General features: G+C 38.0%; 1 protein-coding gene across 12 annotated transcripts in view; it reads right to left on the bottom strand.

Annotated features, from left to right (window-relative positions):
- Positions 1–18,804, bottom strand: part of ZMIZ1 (zinc finger MIZ-type containing 1) — a 324,722-nt gene that overhangs the window by 110,061 nt on the left and 195,857 nt on the right. For all 12 annotated transcript variants that reach the window (XM_052676783.1, XM_052676785.1, XM_052676786.1 and 9 more), the window contains one exon: positions 14,012–14,117. In XM_052676783.1, coding sequence (XP_052532743.1) covers positions 14,012–14,117 — 106 coding nt within the window. The remainder of the gene's footprint in view (positions 1–14,011; positions 14,118–18,804) is intronic.

Here is an 18,804-nt window from a genome sequence, read left to right as displayed (position 1 = left end):
ATGAAACAGTGATTGGAAGATAACATACATATGAACAAAATGTCGAGTAGGTTTTAAAACACGAGTCTAAATAGATTTAGTTCTCTTACCTGGTTTTCCTTTTTGAACTAATCGCTGTTGATAACTTTATTAACTTCCTTTGCAGCCCCTAGGTCCCCATGGCATGAATTTCACCAAGTGGAAGAAATCTGATCTTCTGCTGTGTACCTCTCTGATTAATCCCTTGTTAGTACACCAGGACAACTTTATTATGTTATTTAGGCAGGGAGCATAGTTAAAAGCTGACAACCAGCACCAGCTCACTTACGAAACATCGCTGAAATTCCCATATGTGCATTTCTGTGCAAGACATATCATGTTGTCCTTTGTATTCCTAATTCTTATTAGGGTCTTAATGATTCGAGGCCAACAAATAATGGGTTATTTATTCATGACACCAAAAATAAAAACCATAAAAAACTGAAGGAATAAGAGCTTCTTATGTATGACAGGCATTTTTTATGCAGTACTTCTCTCTGCATGCTTTCTTCCTTCTTAATTTTGTTATGAAAAGGAGATTGTAATTTGGCTTTGACCAGCAAGGGAATTCACTTCATAAGGAAAAACCAGTCTGGAAAGTTTAGTGTGTTGGGCACAATTCTGTCATACAGACCCAACGGTCATATTAAATATATTGATAACATACTGAAACATGCCTTTGCCATTGCCACCAGAAATCCCAGCAGCAAGGCCTAAGAAAAAGAGGTGGAGGAAAGGGGGACTCTAAACTCCATCCTAGCCACAGAAGTCATGCTTCTGACCACAGTATGCTGGCCTATTACTTGTTTGTTCAAAAACACTGATTCAGCAAAGAATTTAAGCATGTGCCTAAATTTAAGCAGTTTAATTAACTTTGACGTCAGCAAGTCTACTTGTGTGCTTATAATTAGATATGTGCTTGCTGAAGCAGAGCTCATCTGAATAGAATCTCGTTGATTTTAATTTGGTCTTTTGTCTTTGCCCCTCATTTATTCTTTGCAGTGACTGAAGGATTAGCATTAAGGTTCTGATTTAGGAATGCACTTAACTCATCTTTACTTACAACATGTACGAGAGGCTAAGAAAATCTCGAAAGACAAGCATAGGCCTAAATGCCTGCCAGAATAAGGACAACTTCATGATCAAAGAATGGTGAGAGAGAATTATTTCACTCACTGTAAACTGGGTGGTCCAATCTTTATTTTCAAAAGTCAAGCACCTTCTGGAAAAGACAGAATACCTTTTTCCCTTTATGGAAATGAAGAGTAAAACATTGTGTTCCACATACTACAGCTGAAAATTTATAGGAAGGAGATAATTCACAGAGAAATTTATTTTCTATAGAATCTTTTTCTACCCGGAGGTGGAAAGACATGGACACCAAAGCAGAGAGCAAGATCAACACCCCAAGTCCTGCCAGGCTTCTCTGTTTAGCACTTCCACAGCAAAATCTGATTTATTTTAATATTCCCATGCAATTATACTCAACACACAGATAACATTTCGAACAAGCCTTTTAACTCAGATACTTCAGCTGATTCTGTGTTTTCAGTCTTCCAAAACTTGGAATATGTGACAGCCATTAACTGTAGGCTGCTACAATAAAAGGTGGATCTGGAAGGGTATAGCAGTGAGAAGAGGAAAACAAAGAAAAACACACAAATTCACTTCTGGCTACTTGTACTTCCATGCAGTAGAGCCCTATGGGAAAAAGTACAGAGAAAGTTCCTCAAAATAAATAAAGAACCCAGAAGAGTACTTCTTCATGAAGACTCTCTGCTGTCTATCACAATCCTAATCTACAAAGCTCACTGCAGGGTTTCCATATCCTGTGCATTAAGATACTGCAATGCACAGTGGGATGCCTGCGCTGCATGGTAGTGCACTGCTAATGGAGCAACTGTCAGGTGCCTCAGCTGTGCCAAGCAAGCAGTGCTGCAATGGGTCTGTGGTGCAGTTTGCATTAACTGTACTGGTAAAAAATACTTGAAAAATAATCAGAATTGTCATGGATTTTGTGATTTTTCAGAAATCTCACTTGTAATTGTGTATGTGAAGAGAGATGGCTAGTCCTTTGTTTACTCAAGAACTCTTGGCACTTACCTAAGTTTTGCTTTAAAAAGAACATTAAAACATAAGTTTTAATAAGTTCAGAGTCAAATTACAGTGAAGAGACAGCTGATTACTATCAAGAAAACAAGTTTCCATGTATTTCAAGAGTGTGTTTTGAAACAAAAGAACAGAATGAGAACATATGGGTTGGATTATTAAAGCAATTTGCTATTAGTGACAGAACTAAAACAATTCTTCTAAAGCCATTCAGTTTTTAAAGATAAATTGACATATTGGGTTTGAAAGAGATGTAAGAAAAATTCATTTAGCTAGCTATTTTAGTTGTGGAAGTATTATTTGAACCACATTATTACCTGCACAGTACATAAAACATCATCTCATTCCCACTACCTTGGCTTTTGCGTTACCAAAAGATTAGGTTTCCCTGTACACATCTGGGTTTTCATTGTAAATTTTATAACATTATCCTCTCTTTTAATTTCAGACTCTCCTACACTAATTTGCTCACCTAGAACTCACCAGCTTTGCAGATAGAGCAGGTGTATACTGTCCTTTCCCTCTGCCCTATGTTGCAACCTCTCTCTTCTTCACACTGTATACTTTTGCTGCATTAGAAAAAGGAGCAGATCTATTTCAACTTGTCACTGCTACTCTTTTGCTTTAAAAAGTGTAAACTTATAATCAGCTGTCAGAAGCATGGTCACTCTTTGATGTGCAGGACTGATGATGTTCAGTCCGTACAGACTGAAAACACAAATACTACAGTTTCTCACCTGCCTGCGCAGCCAACAGCTGAGGCTTCCTCTCCAGAGAAAGGGAGACTTAGAGGTTTCAGAAAGGGCATCAATAAGAAATAATGCTTCTAGACATGGAAACTTAAAAGTAATTTTAGCAACTTCAACTCTGCTATAAAGGACATCTATTTTTGCATTCACAAGCTTTCTCAAGCATAGCTTTGTATTTTCAATCTCTCTGCGACCTTTATAGCTTTACTGACCTCATGATAAGTAAAGAGTTTTGGACAGAGAGATGAAAGGCAGATAAAAAAACAGGACCTATGCAAATAAATACGACAATGGAACAATGATCTTGTAGAGATTTTTTTCTTCTCTGTAGACTAAATGGCACCTGTAGAAAGAATAACTGGTTTGCTTCCATGGGACTACATATACAATACATACCAGACCATTCCAAGTTTCCAATACATTTTCAAATCAGAGTCCAAATAATATTTTCTTCAGAATAGAAACATATAATAGATACACAATTTTATTTTCTTACCAAAAAGTTTTCTCTCCAGAACAATCTGTATTACACAGTCAGTCAGTCAGTCAGTCATGTATTGGTAATATCTTTTTAGAGACTATGCTGGGAGGTCATTATCATCTTTGTCAACACAGTTTAAGATAATCTGATAGACATGTTTAAGATTAATTAAATATAGGGTCAATATACTACCCATCCTACCTCAATTTGAAAACACAGCTCTCCCCAGAGTTTGATATAGTGCCTCTTCCACAGTCTCTGAAGCAAAGCATATGTTTGTTGCTCACGCAGCAAGATGTGAATTCTATCAGATCACATGGAAATGAGGAACACAGAACCTAACTTCCAGCTGCAGAAGTTAGGCAGTCTGCAGTGCTGGCTGAAGCAACGGGGACTGTGCCAAGTGTTAGGATTTCCCCTCTGTTTTTTCTAACATCACCCTCAATGTCTCCCACTCTGATAGACAACGATAGACAAAGAGAAAGCCGAAATGCCCGTACATTAATAGTTGTTCTCAAGAGATGCTAAAAGCCACTCTGTTGCCCTTCAGAGAGTCTGGGTCTTGTTTAAAGGACTGTACAAGAAAATTGGCTGCTGAACTGCATCTTGCTGATTTCTCTGCCCTGACACATGCTTTGAGTTCTTAGATTAGAAATAAATCCACTCAGTTTGAACTAAGTTTCAATTTTGGCATGTGTCAGAGTTATTGTTTAATCAATAACCAAAGGATCCCATTGAGGCTCCAGAAGCAGTTTGATGATTCACCAGCTGTATGTCACAGTCTTAAGGACTTTGCTCTCAGCTATTATTCTTATTTCACACCATGACTTTCTCTTCCCCTAGAGACACGGAGTAATTTTGTGTGGAAGCTGATCTTGCTCGCACTGCAGTTTGGGTGTAAGGAAGGGCAGTGCAGGGCAGAAGCGCTTACAGCTTGCAGCTATCATGCTGCACTTCCACTGCTTTGGCTCCGCAGCCTGCCCTCTTCCTCTAGCACTGCAAGCTGGGACCAATATTTGGCTGGAAACAAACGAACACTGAATTTGAAACCCTCAAAAAAATCTGCCTTTACCTACCCATTTTTCCACACACTGAAGGAAAAAGAATCACCTCTGTTTTTGGAAGAACATTTGTTTCTTCAGTTCTCAACGTGGCTGAACAAAAGTCAATCCAGCCTTTCTCCAACATACGTGCAATGATGCTCATCTTAGAAACCTGATCAATTAATTAAAATTTAAAATCAATTTACTGTCTGGCAAGGCACAACAGATATCATCACAAACCAGACACAGGAAATTCATATAATTTCGGTTCTAACAAAAATCTACTCTGAATCTTTACTTTAGCTCTCAAGACAGCACAGCAGTGATAACTCCAACGCTTCATTGATTGCAGGTCGAGTCACATTTACTGCAGTTACTGCTAATTATTTCAAACAAACTCATTTGGCTGCCATGCTAGTAGACTTCTCAGGCAAAATCTCTTTCTGCTTTTTGCAATATCTGGCTTCTCAAGGACCACTACTACCACTCCAACATTCCCAGTGGGAGGCAACAACTGTAATAAATTTCTAACAATTTACATCTCCCAATCTCATTTCAGACCAGCAGTGAGTCATTTTTCACACTGAGAATCTAGAGGTCTCTCTGGTTCTTAGTCTTAATTGAAATTGCTTCTGTAGTAAATACACTAAATAATTTCATTTGTGTTTTTTTTTCTATGATGGAAAGACAATATCTACCAGAGTGAGCAAGATTAATGTCATTTGGGTCTGACCAGACAATCAGAGGGGAGACTATCACACAAGAAACAAATACCCTGCTTTGTACGCAGATGTTCTTTTTTCAATTTATCTCCTTGGGAGCAGCCCCTGTTCATCCTTCTATTATTGAGTTCAAAGCCAAGTCAGTAAAATTTGCCTTTAAAAACATTTAAATTTATGCTTCTTGTGAAAGCTTGCTTTAGAAGATGCACATTTTAAACCAGACTGAACACCCAAAACTGAGGATGAGGATTAGTGTGAGCAAGTGCAGGTTCAAATCTACTGAGGCCTACATGGGGGGTTGGGAAACGACAACAGAGGCAGGCAGGGGATTTTTAAAAATCTGTAGCTTGTTCTGCCTACTAAAATTAGTAACCCAGTACACTTTAAATGTAGATACTTCTCCAAGAAACAAGGACTGCATCGAAAGGGGTTACATTTAATCATTATGTTGATCGCATTTTCCATATGAGCTAAGTTCCTACATGAAATAGTAGTACCTTATGTTTTGCTGAGAGATAAAAAGCCTGAGAGTGAACCTCTAAAATCAAGCATACAGAAAAGTAAAAAAAAAAAACCCTTTTTTTTTGTAACTGTGCAAAAGAAATGCATATTCACAACAACAAAGCATAGGTACAGCAGAAACACTATGCAGACAAATAGCAGTCAAAAAGACATTCACTGATGACTGCATAATGTCCAGGCATCTTATCAGTTAATAGTCACTTAATAATCCTTTTCCTTTTGCTACATAAGGAAATGCTATGAACCTCCACAATACCTGTGTCAATGGAGGCATCTTGCAGGTCCAGAAGCACACTCATTATCACAGCTTTGTTTTATGTACTTTCACAAAAGCCTGGTTTAAGTCATAGAAACGAGATTCAACACAACTAAGTTTCTAGTTTCATTTGGGTTTTATTAATGTTAAGCTACTAAACTTCATTACAATCTTTGAGTGAACTCTTCTTTCTTCCTTTTATTCCTCAAACCAGGCGTTACTGATAACTGCCACAAAATATGATTTAGCATATACAGATGTGTCAAGAATTAGTACAGAAAGTATGGATTTATTAGGATATTGAAATAAGTTCACAACGAGAAACAAATACTCCTGCAGTTTTTGTCAGATATTCAAAAAAATAAAAAGGATAATTACCTCAGCATCTGGAAAATCTGTAGAGGAAACTCAGCTTGATAGTGTTCTTTATGTGAGTTATTAGAAACTGAAGTAAGTTGAGACAAAACGAATTCATAAAATGGAAATGATCCAGAAGCATTATCAAAAAAGAACATTCTAGCCTCTGTTGCATTGCTCAGAAAAATAACTCTCACTGTATGGAACAATACTGTGTTTGTTTTGGAAATATATTACTTAATAGCACTTCTCAAATCCCTTTCCTGTTATTCTGTGGTCTTTCTCCTTGAATTCCCTCTCAGAATAGGCACAAAGACTAATACAAATTAGAACAAGCTAAAATGATGAATCCTGATGATTTGTTGATTATTCTTAAACTGATACTTAAATGAACATATTTTATCACAGAGCACTTATTTAAGTACCTTGCTGTCAGCACACTTTAATAGGTGTATTTGAATCTGTGCATTAAAATGGATGAAATACTAAAACACTTACTCAGTGAGGCTTCTCAGTATGGAAATTCCTCTGTATAAGGAGACACATGACACATAACATCTTGTCTATTAACCAGTGTTTCACAATAACTGTGTCCTCTCTGGAGAATGAGGAGCAAGAACTTTTCTTTAAGAGGCTGCCTGCATTGATGGATTGAATTGGCTGTCCTAGAACCTAATGATCTGATCTGTTCACGAAGTTCAAGCTTTTGGTCAACCAGCCCACCAGCAGCAAAAAGCTACCAGTACCCAAGGAAGTTACTATAAGTTACCATTGGCTATGTTACTGTTCTCTGGAACTGGACTGCTTTTGAACTTTGAATGCCTTCAAGACACACAGGCTGACAAAAGCCTTGGCAGGGAGGTACATTCGGATGCACTGCAGATGAAAAAGGAACACGTTCAGAGTGGCATGCTGTAAGCTGAGAAAAGGTAACTTTATAAAGGGCAAATGCTATTTTGAAGAGTTTGCTTTCTTCTTTCCTAGGAATGCATGTTTTTTCACAGCTGCCTTCCTTCTTTCTTTTTGACTTGCCTTGTGTTCAGAGAAACAGAAACATCACTGCACACAGAAAAAATGAAAGATCAAAATTCACACTGTGACCAAGCTCTAATCTGTTTCTATCACCAAATTTTCAGTTTCTAAGCACATATAGGGTCTTTAGAAGAAGACAGAAAAAAATGATAGAAATCAACATACATTTTCTTTGGAGAATGCCAGTTCCAGTCCAAATAAAGTGTGTTGTGCTCACTTGTAAAAGACAGAGCTCTGGAACTACACAACAAGCTAATTCACTATACACTTTAAATCTGCAGTACAGTGAGTGTTCAGGGAGACTTACAAGTCTCATGAAAATCTAAGGCATGGAATAAGAAAACAATAGAGCTATCTTGTTGCTATAGCTGAGCCCCTGCAATTTTCATAAGTGCTACAGCAAAGGCATTAGCACAAAAAAACATTCCAACCTAGTGACAGAGTTTTACTGCCACATCTCTCAAAAAAGTCAAAATTGGTACCATGGTAACAAGGACCTGTCAAATGTCAAAAACAACAGGCCAGATAAAGCACCCAATATTTCACCTAGACAGAAAAGAAGCAGCAGAAGCTCTGTCATGCAACCTCCTTTATAAACAAGAGTGCACAACAGCGAATACCAACAATGAATAGAATTGTCATTCCAGCAAAATAATACCTATCTACAAAGGTATGTCACAAGGCCCTAAATCTCACATTAAAGAAGAACTGCCAACCAATTGATAATGAAAAACTGACCCATGTTTCTTCTTCTGTGGAATGGAGACCAAAGCATCAGCAGCAGACACCCCAGAGGAAAGGTAAACAAGAATAGCTGAGTTTAAGGTTTAGTAGGGACAGCATTTCTCTTTCTGCATGCTCTTCAGATGCTTCATTCTGAGATGCGTGCTACCTGGCTTCTGAGAAGTCTACTGCATGCTAAGCCAATCAGACAGAGGCTCAAGATACAAGATACAAGATAGAATTTTCCAAATCGCAGTTCTGGCGGAGATCTGTGTTGTTCTGATCAAACTCAAGGGTGAGACAAACCTGCTGGGTATAATGGGTCTTCCTTGGGATCTCCTTTTCTGCAGTCAGTGCAAATGAGGCTGTCACAAATTACAGACAATGCCACTTGCCACCAAGCAATACTAACTGGACTTCATTTTGGTCAAGGAGAGGTGCCAACTTGTGCAAGTCAGATACATACAATATAAATCTTTAGGAAAGACAGTCTTAGTCACAATACAAATATGGTTTTGCCAATGCATGTTTCAGAACAGAATTATTTGTGTGATAATAAAGTGTAATTGCCCCAGGTGTAACCATGGCTCCACTACACACCTACAGGGAAAAAGGTATTTTCTGCCCTGTATAATATTGACTTTAATTAAACCAGACAAATAAAAGTAGATGGAAAGTGTATTATTACCCTTGCTTCAAACCTATAAAAATACAAAACAGAAAGTAAAGCTGTCAAGGGCACACAGTAAGAATTTGTGCTAAGAGCTGGAAAGTGAACCTACAGATCAACTGAAAGGTAGTCAGTTTCTGCATCAAAAGCAGGTTCAAGAGGTAACAGCTAAAAGAAAGTGCTGCGTTTATTTTAATCAAGTGTGTCAAGTAGATAGTTTTAGGATACTAATGCTAAGGCCCACTGGATCAGACAGTTGCACAGAAATGCAACCAGAATTAAGGAATTCACAAATGAGAAAGGCTTTTAACCCAGCTTCCAATCACATTAAGAACCACATTATAAAGTCCTTTTCATAAGTTTATTGAATTTTATCTTTTAAAAAGCAGTTTCATCTTCCATTTTGGTGTCTGTATTCTGTAAGCCTTTTCCAAATCCAACTGCCATAATTGCTTCTCATTTCCATATTTTGTTCTATCTATATGCTAATCTAACCCCATATGCTTTTGTGGCAGCATTGTCCTGTAGCTTCACAATTCACCTTGTTCTAAGCATTTACTTTGTTATTATTTACATAAACTCATAACTCCGCTCAGCTTTAATTTCATGATCAACCCAAGCACAGTTGTTCTACTCCGTTCTCATACAGTTGCCTACATATTCTTGTCAGTCACTTTCCTAAATGCAACTACAGTATTCACATTTCTTCTCCAATTGTAAGAGACTATTCTGACTTGATTTGCTGGCAATCTTTGGTATGAGGTATAAGACTGACATTTCATATGCTATTTCTTTCCAAATGTAGGCAAGTCGATCATTTGGTTTCTGAAAGCTGAAGGGATGCCATCAGCACTGGGTGCAGTAATTTCCATTCCATACTTCTAATCCTTTTAGCTGCCTTCCTTCCACAGAAAATATGAGCATTATTGGAAACTTAGGCAAAATGTTCATCTAGCTTTAAGGTCACTCATGCTCTAGACATACTCAGGGTCCATTTTACTCATAGATTTGGTATCGTATGGACTATGAGCAGCCCTATTACTTTACAGTTACATTATAGTGATAAAAGCTAAATAAAATAAAAAAAAATAAATGTGTATGTATATGAAGCATAAAGTTTATGCTTCACATACAATTAAGAATATTAAATAATACTGCTCTACAAATGTAAAATCGAAAGCACACCAAGCAGAGCCTAAGGGACTGAAAACAAGCCATTATCAAAAAGGGATTGATATCTCTGTATCAAGCGTGTAACACTTAGCTGCCCATCTAAGCTATCAGAGCATTTGTTTGCTGTAGCTTCTCAGTGATTGCAAAAGTACCTTTTCTGCACAGCTCTGCCCTCGGGCTTCTTTCCCTCTGTCTCTCTCTCTTTTTCAGATATACTGAACACTGTCCTTTTCTGACAAAGCGCCCTGTATGATCTCATCCTGTCACCCCCTTGCCTGGCCTCAGCTTGGCCTCCTGACAAAAGCAAAAGTAGCTTTAAGACCAATGAAGAAGTTCAGTAGCTCAATAAACTATCAAAAAAACAAACAAACAAACAAAAATCACAGAAAATGATTCCCTCTCAGATTTTTTTTTAACAAACATTGATTGTTATATTCTGTTTTACTTAAATAATGGGCTTAAAGTAAAGCTACCAAATAAAATAAAAGCAGCAGGTAACACGCTCAGAAAAAGTTCAGATGTCCAAGCAGGCACCGTTGTGAAAGCAGAACTCAGACATAAGGTAGAAAGAAAGGAATACGCAAACACCCCTGCACTCGCATACTAAGAGCGACTCAGGTTGCTGCAGTGTGAAAGCAAATGAGCATGCAGCTAACCTGCTGTGCCATTCCCTATAGGTGTCACGACAAGGCAGAGGAATTTGCTTCGGAAGATTTGGAGAGCAGCTGTCACCAAAAGAGAGACATATATTTTTAAAGACCTTGTCTTCAGGGCGGGAAACGCTGTGTCTGACCTCCTACTGATGCAGCAGCCCAGATGCAGCAGCATGGGCTAGAAGAATAAAAGGAGGCACCACTTCATTTCAGGTACAAACACCAGAAAGCAGAGACAAAAGGAACAGTCAGTAAACTGTCATTACTATTTAAAGTGCACAACAACTTTTCAATATTTTTCATGCCACACGGGTGTCCCCTCAAGGCATATTCCAAAACAATTCATATTAGCTAATTGCTGACTACCTCAATGGCCAATTAAAACAAGACAGACAAAGTGCAACATCAAACACTGTTTTGGCAATACTGAATTTGGGAACTGCTAAGGAGCTGACGGCTCTTGGTCGGTTCCTGTGGGTTCCTCTGGCTGAGGCTGTGCCACCTGAGAAAGCTTCTGCCCCACCTGGCTCCAGCTGTCCATGTTCCCATTCCTTCCCTGCCATTTGCAGCTTGTGGAATCGTTCCCTAGACTCCTAGCTTATGTGAGACAGGTCAGCAGACACCGATCACTAAAATTTTTTCAACCAAGTGGCATGAAACAGTGTGGGGCTGACTGTATTAACCAGAGGTGTGTATTTCCGAGCCAGCTGTGAAGCCAGGTGTCACACTCTCTGACTTCGGGCTCCAGATGACTTCTAACTGTAATTACAGATACTGCTGGACACCACCAGCTGACTCCTAACTCTCAGCTGGGCCCTGCGGAGAGCCAGCCAAACAAAAAGCAAGCCATACCAGCAAACATATTCTACCAATTTCAGCCTGGGGAGATCCACCAATTTCACTGAGCAGAGCTGCAGAGCCTGAGAGCCACCAATGTAAGGCCACTTGAGGTGTCCTGACCTGCAGGACATCAGTCAATAAGCCTCATAGTAGTTTATACAGAAGCACTAATAGCAAGTGGACTTCCAAAGGGTTTAATTTGGTTTAAGTTGAGAAGTTTTTTCTTTTCATATTTCAGAGTATCAGAAATTACACACTATGGATTGAAAATATCTTTAAAGCCATCGCTTTGCGAGCATTAAATTCCTACTTGGAGGAACAAATTCAAGCCACTGCAAATTTCCCTTCAGCCCAGTGGAAGGGAAAAACAAATTTTTTTTTCATTAAAGATAATGCCAATTAAGAAACTTCTGTCAGAAAGTGACAAAGAAGTGTTGAAGGTGTCTTAAAAGTAAAGATGTGACTTAAAAGTAAAAAGAATGAGTTACTCAAAACAGCATGCAAGAATCCTTATCAACTTAAGCAAATCATAAAATGCCACTTTCAATGATGTTCATTATTAAAAAAACAACAATAATAAGCAAGAGACAATCTCAACATTTTTACAATAACTGAATGATGGAGCAGAGCCACTGTTACTTCAGAAATCAGAAAACATGTTCAAATGTTTAAGAAGAAAAATTGGGATAGTTTCAAACAATTTCAAATCTATAATCCTCACCTGTCAGTCTTTCAAGCAGCCCATTTAATGTTGTAGCTTTTGCAAGTCATATATGAACTTAACACCATTAATAGTAGGGACTGTATTTGATATTTCACAAAATATATTATGGCATGCTCCACGTTATGAATACTTAATACAGGCAGAAAGAGCAATAAAAATGCAATGTGGTTGGGCATGGTGAAATCCCAGGAACAACAGGTGAAACAACTAAATACATGGTAGAACTGAAGTAGTTGTGAAACCAACTATTTAAGATCACTGGTAATATATTAGTTATGTATGTGTCTGGGAAGTAGGAAGCAAAAAAAAAAAAAAAAAAAAAAAAAGACTGAAAAGCATTTTTTTTTACAGTACACTGGGGGAAGAGCTCATGAATTCATTATTAACTTTCCCTGTGTTGCATCAATTAACAATGGAAAGACTGAAATCTGTATGGATTGGGGTAGTGAGCATGGGGGAACAGAAAAGGATACTCCAAAAAAATAACTAATTGTGGAAATGAAACACAGAAGCTGGGTTTTTCTATGACTGACAGTGGCTTTCAAGACCATCCTCTGATACCTGTTAGAAAGGCAAAGGACTGTAACATGAAAAAAACCCCAAGACTGACAACTTCACCTCCACTAACACATTGATAGAGACACACCTCAGGAAGAACTGCTGAGAGAGAGTACGAATACTTTTACCAGAAATCAAAAGTCTTGGTTAATGCACTCCTAGCATGAAATCCTCACACAAGCCTTAAAAAAACCCACAGAGAAGTGACAGCTAACAGTTGGAGAAGCTTGCTATGAATTCAGAAAAAAGGAGATTGTGCCTGGTTAACTGAATGTTTCATCTTCTACAAAGTTTTCCTGGAAGAAAATTAGACAGTTCATGGGACATTTAGTAAAATTAATAATCCATTCCCATACAAAGGATTAATCAGAGAGTCCAATTAACATGCTATGATATGAAAGCCGCTTGTTCGTGAGGAACTCCTTAGAGCTCCAAGGACTGAAGAACAATTATGAGAGAAAGAAGTTCGGGGTCGATAAAAACTGGTAAGGAACATGAAAATAAATGCTACTAATACTCAATTAGCTGACTGCACATTACTGCTTTGGAAAAAGGTAATCTTTTCTGATGTTCTAACACTGTGACTGTGTATCAGTTGCTAACCAGAGAAGTTATCTACGCTCTGGAACAGAGCATTTATCTGCCTCTTTTTCAAGCCAGTACACATTACATTGGGATTCATCAGCTAAAAAAAAGAAAATCAAAATTGAATGCTCCAGATAAATAGAACACAATGTGAGAAGCAGAAAGATCTTAAAGAGCATTTACTATACAGAAGAGCAAAAGTGATAAATCATAATCAAATATTGTTACTTCATCAGAGACCCATAACAGATTATTTACATAAAATACCAGAAAAAAATAACAACTCGGTATTATTGTTATGTCATTCCCACTTCTTCTTGCCTCAAAATTCAAAAACGAATGAGTAGACCTACAAGAAACTGTGCTACTGCTTTGCACAGACATATGCAGTCCAGAAATGAGAGCCTGGCAACAGCTGTATCTGAAACTACAGATTGAACGTGAAAGATGTAAGAGAGGTTGACATATGACACAAAATCAATGGTTTATCAAGATGGAGGGGTCTGAGAGTGCTCATTCCCTCCCTGAGATTACTGAGCATCAGTGTTTCTGAAAGTAACGCTTCATCTATAAAGTCAAACAGGACAACAAACAGCACTGCTTGGGAAACATGCATGCTGCCTTCGTCATTTGTCTTCAGAAGAGCATGCTATTAAAATGCCAAGATCTGCAGCACTGTTGCCACGGTATACTTAGTTGTCTTTTGTTTTTAAAGAACCGATTCAGTAGTAAGCAGTAGTTATTCAGAGTATGATCATTCAAAAATCATGGATATACCAAAAAAGACGTTTCCTACCCGCTGATTTTGGAGTGAATTTGTCCCTGTTGGCTGCACATACTGCCAGTAGCCTGTATCCAAGATCCAAGTCAAATCCTTGCTGAGCTGCCACTCGACTCACCACCTGCAGAGGGAAATAAAGAAAGCTTCATTAGGGGTTACTCAAGCCTCTTTCAAAGTTGCATTAACCTGCTTATCAGCAGTAACGTTAGACAACTGAATCTGCTGTTGCAATATTCACAGTACAAATATGATATGAGTCTGTAGTTAACACAGCAAGCACAGCAAAGTGAACACATGGATCTCTTCTGGTGATCTCATTATTTAAACACATGCCAGAAGAAAAGCCTCACAGATCATTTAAAGTTGGAGGGACAAAGATTTTCCAGAAAAAAAAAAAAAAAAAAATTAATTAAAAAAAGACCAAATGAGAAGATTATACAGAATACACTTCACTGTACTTGAGAATTGAGGATAAGCAATCTCCTATATCTCTGTCCCTGGGTCACAGTTCCTGGCCCTGCTCTTAAGAGCACTGAATATGTCTTTTAGGTTAAAATGCCCTCCTCCTCTACTGTGATCAGTGTCACAGTTGCTGCATTTCAACAATACTGTATTGCAAAACACATTTACTATGGCTTTTAGAATAAATAGGCCTGTGACTATTTGCCAGACACATTAAATATAGAAAGAAGGGCTTGGTGTTTCTTTTTTTTTTTTTTTTTTTTTTTTTAATTTCTCCTAGTAAAAAGGAACTTAACTAGAAGGAATCTAAATTTCTTGCAGGACTAGCCCAACTAGGCAAATGATCGACCAGGGTTAAGGATGGAAAGTAGTCAACAGTTTCTCCAGGCCAGCAACTCAACTGTCAGCCAAGAATGTATCCTCATAAAAATCTGCATAGTATAAACACAATACTGTGGTCGTTCTGGCAAGCTATGCTACAGTTGTACACAGCAGAGCTTTTAATTGCCTTTGAGTTGCACAGGATGACTTCAGACTCAGAGGCATAAAGAAAACTGATTATTCTTAACATATTCTTTCAAAACTTTGAATTGAAACAGTGGTCAAAGAACTCCACAAGAAACAAAACACAATGTCTCCGAGTGAAGTAAAAGAAAGTTCCAGCCCTAAATAGCTTAGAATACAAGAAAATACCCTTTTCCCACCCGTCTCCACTTGAAAAATTCTTTCTAAATCAGTGACAGTGCAATAACCCGTGTCCAGTACTGACTCCCCAAAGATGCAATGACACAGAACAGAGTAAGGAATCAAGATATACGACAACCTAGAGATTATGAATGAATTCACCTTTCTGGCCTACATTCTGAACACTATAACATGAAGCTTATTATTTGGAAATTTTTTTCCAGTATCAACTTTTCCCAGTTAACAGTGAAGAATCAGATTTCTTTCTCAAGAAAGAAGTATCATAGATATTATTCCTGGGTAGATTTTTGTTGTTGCTTTTCCAACTAATTTAGAAATCACAAATTCATCTGAATTTACTAAGCAGGAGTGATGCTTCCCTGATTTCTTCTACTTTCCCAGTCTCAAATCTGAGCAGTAGAGCACTTCAGGGGAGTTAAAAGAGAATATGGAATTATCAGTACTACACAGCATTACTACCAGCAACACACAATCATATCTGTATTTTAGCTCTTGTTTCTCTTTACAATTAAAATTGACTAAGTTGACTACAGGAAAGAGAAAATAATTTGGGAGGAAAGCTGTAAATATTTTTGATAAATCAAAAAACACCTAACTTGGCAGATCAAACTTTAATCCTTTACATACAACAGTTCTTAATATTTTCATTATGAAGTTGGGTTTGAACTTGCATCAAGATTAGAACAAACAAAATATATAGAAAAGAACAATAAGATAACAACTAGATATTTTGTGTTTCATTAAAGATCAACAAGAGGAGGCAAAAAATGATGGGTTGCTACGAGATCCAGGGGATATTTCCACACTTAAGTATCCCCTTTCTGAATCCCAGTGCTACCACAGCTCACTGACAGGTACATGCTAGAGAAGGGATAGGTAGGAAACAGAAAAATTCATTTAAATTAATGAAAGCCTTGTTAAAAGTTCCTGAGGGCAATGTGCCATTAACATGTAAACATTATTTAATTTCCTTCAGGCACCATCCACCACATGATCAGAAAGAAAGGGCCCTCCCATTTTCTTTCTTGAAAAAGCACATTATCATCAAACTACTCATTTTGAAGCCAGTCAGGAACGAAAGCAGATATGGCCGTTCATCAGCAAGCACACAATAACTAAAGAAACCTGCACTGTATGCTTCTATGCTTAGTTCATTTTTAAAAGTGCAGTTATAAATACTGAGACAAACTATCCACAGGTCTGGTCAGTACTCTGAACTGACCTTATGCTAATTATGGAAATCATGTTTCCTAAGATAATTCAGGAAATACAAAAACCATAAACTCCTGAACCCACAACTATCTATGATTGCAATGTCTTCGCAAAAGAGACTGGAAGGAAAGAGCAGGCCAAGGTCTACTCTGTTACACTCTCATTTCGCAGCAGTTTTCTTCTCTGAATTTCCTCTAACAGTCAGAGAAAATCCCACTCTGTACCTTGCTGTAACTGATAGAAAGCAGAGCTCACAATGCTGGCCGTGCCCTTGGCCTGGGCACCATCTTGTCCAAGCTCAACATGGTATGGGCCAGCTGTGCCTCTCCCACAAGAGCAGCAGGCAGGAGAGCAAGTGAGAGGAGGAACAACCCAGATTTGTGAGCCTAGTGAAGTCAGCTGGTCAAGTGTCACTCTTTGCTCAAGTTTTTCATCAGTCATAAAGGAAAACAAATTAAAATTCACTTTTGTTAAAAAATAATCTAAATTTAACAGGTTTTCCATTGAAAGAGAGGACAGAAAATCTTCCTCCCCTCAGAGAGCAAAACCAAAATGCTCAACTACTTAGTGGAAAACAAACACTTTTAATAAAATTTCCAAGAGTTATTTTCCACCCAAGTTTTTCTTCTCCCCACTCCTCTAAGGCTGGAAGAAGCTGTGTGAAACAAACTGCTCTGGCAGTGCTCAGGAGGGCACGCCATGTCCTGCTGCTCCCCAGCCTTTGGATGCTACACACTGCTTCTCAGCCACTGTCCTGCCTACACAGATACAGCAGGTCCACTTTATGTCCAGTGTCTTTGTAGGCTCACAAAAATGTTTAAGTGACTGTATTTGACATCATTCCCTCAACAGCAGCAGCCAAATACTTTTATTTTAAACTGAAAGTTCAACAGAGTGGTTTGTGTGCCCTCCAACAAGGGCTGCAGGCTGCTCACAGCTGCAGAGGCATTGCATCATTTCTTATACCGCTCATTGGATACTGGGAAGGCTTTCCTCCTATGAACTTGTATACCAGGGACTTCCTCTCTCTTTAAATAAACATTGGTATTCTCAGAAGCGAGACAATAAATATATTGCATGAATATGGTCCAGAAAACACAAAGAATCAACAAGAAGACTGTTGGTAAATTTAGCATATTCAAACCAGTAGACCCAAATAAAATATATCTCAGAGTGCCTCAAAGGAACTAGCCTGGGCAAACCTGGTAACTGCTTGTGATTATTGCCAGGAGTTTATTCAAGGCAGAGGCTTTGGAGACACACCAAATCTCTGTTAGTAAGACGGTTAAAAGGTGAATCTTAGAAATTTCAGTTACTCAGTCTGATAACAAAATAAATTACTAAATCAGTATTACATTTGCAATACAGAGCATCATCCCAAATCCATCAGCATAGTGCAGTTTTCTTCTTCAATGAGTTAACTGGCCTTGTAAATATAAGGAAAGTAGTACATCTATCTTATCTCAAATAGGCCTTTTGACATTGCTCAATATGGCATCGTTACAACAGATGAGCAGAGCTTAGATGACATTAGCATAAACTTACTTATAAAACTTTAAAATCATAAAAACTTATAAACTTACTTATAAACTAATATTCCTCCGCCAGATCACAACATGTCCTAGATACAGGCCACTTCTATGTGTTCTATTTTGACACAGACAGTGAAAGAAGTTAACTTGCAAAACTTCTACATGATAACATGCAGAGGGGTCTGCAAGCACTTAAGACTATGATAAGAGTTCAAAATAACCTTGAAAAACTACAGAAATGTTTTAAAAAATTAAAGCACGTATGAACTATTATAGATGCATAGAAAAATCGGACACCCAAACAGAAAATTAGGCATAACTGGTGAGGCAGAAATACTGAATAAATGAATTCAGACTCAACAACAGGAATAAAATGTTGAAAATGAATTTCTGAAGAATGTATCAATAGTTTCATTTTAATCCAAGAGAAAAGAGCAGATCAATTTTCACATATCTGCACAAAATCAGTATTATGTGAGTCATGCAGAACATCAGCACGAGTCCATCAGATTCATGTGCAACAAGAATTCATCTGCCCAGTGTATAAGTGACTGAAGATAAATACTGGGAAAACTTTTGAGGTTCAGGCACTAGAACAAAGTAGCAATCTCTGGAGTCCGGGGGTTGGGGTATTTACAGCAGACTACTCAGTATCTATAAAACACTTAAGATTAGGGAAAAAGATAGGATATTAAGCTCTATTAGGTCCATCCATCCTAAACTTAATCTCAGCAATGTGGATACCTGTTGCCAGCTGGTGTCATGCCACTTTGCCTGCACCCCACACAAGCAACAGTCCCAAGTGTGAAATCTGCCATGATTTAGATCATACTTGAGTAACAATGTTGATCAGGTGGGATTGAATCAACATGGTATCAATTATCAACATTATGGTTA

Source organism: Tympanuchus pallidicinctus, unplaced genomic scaffold, assembly GCF_026119805.1.
Source record: "Tympanuchus pallidicinctus isolate F22 unplaced genomic scaffold, pur_lepc_1.0 scaffold16, whole genome shotgun sequence".
NCBI lineage: Eukaryota > Metazoa > Chordata > Aves > Galliformes > Phasianidae > Tympanuchus > Tympanuchus pallidicinctus.
This window is presented reverse-complemented; position numbering and strand designations above follow the sequence as displayed.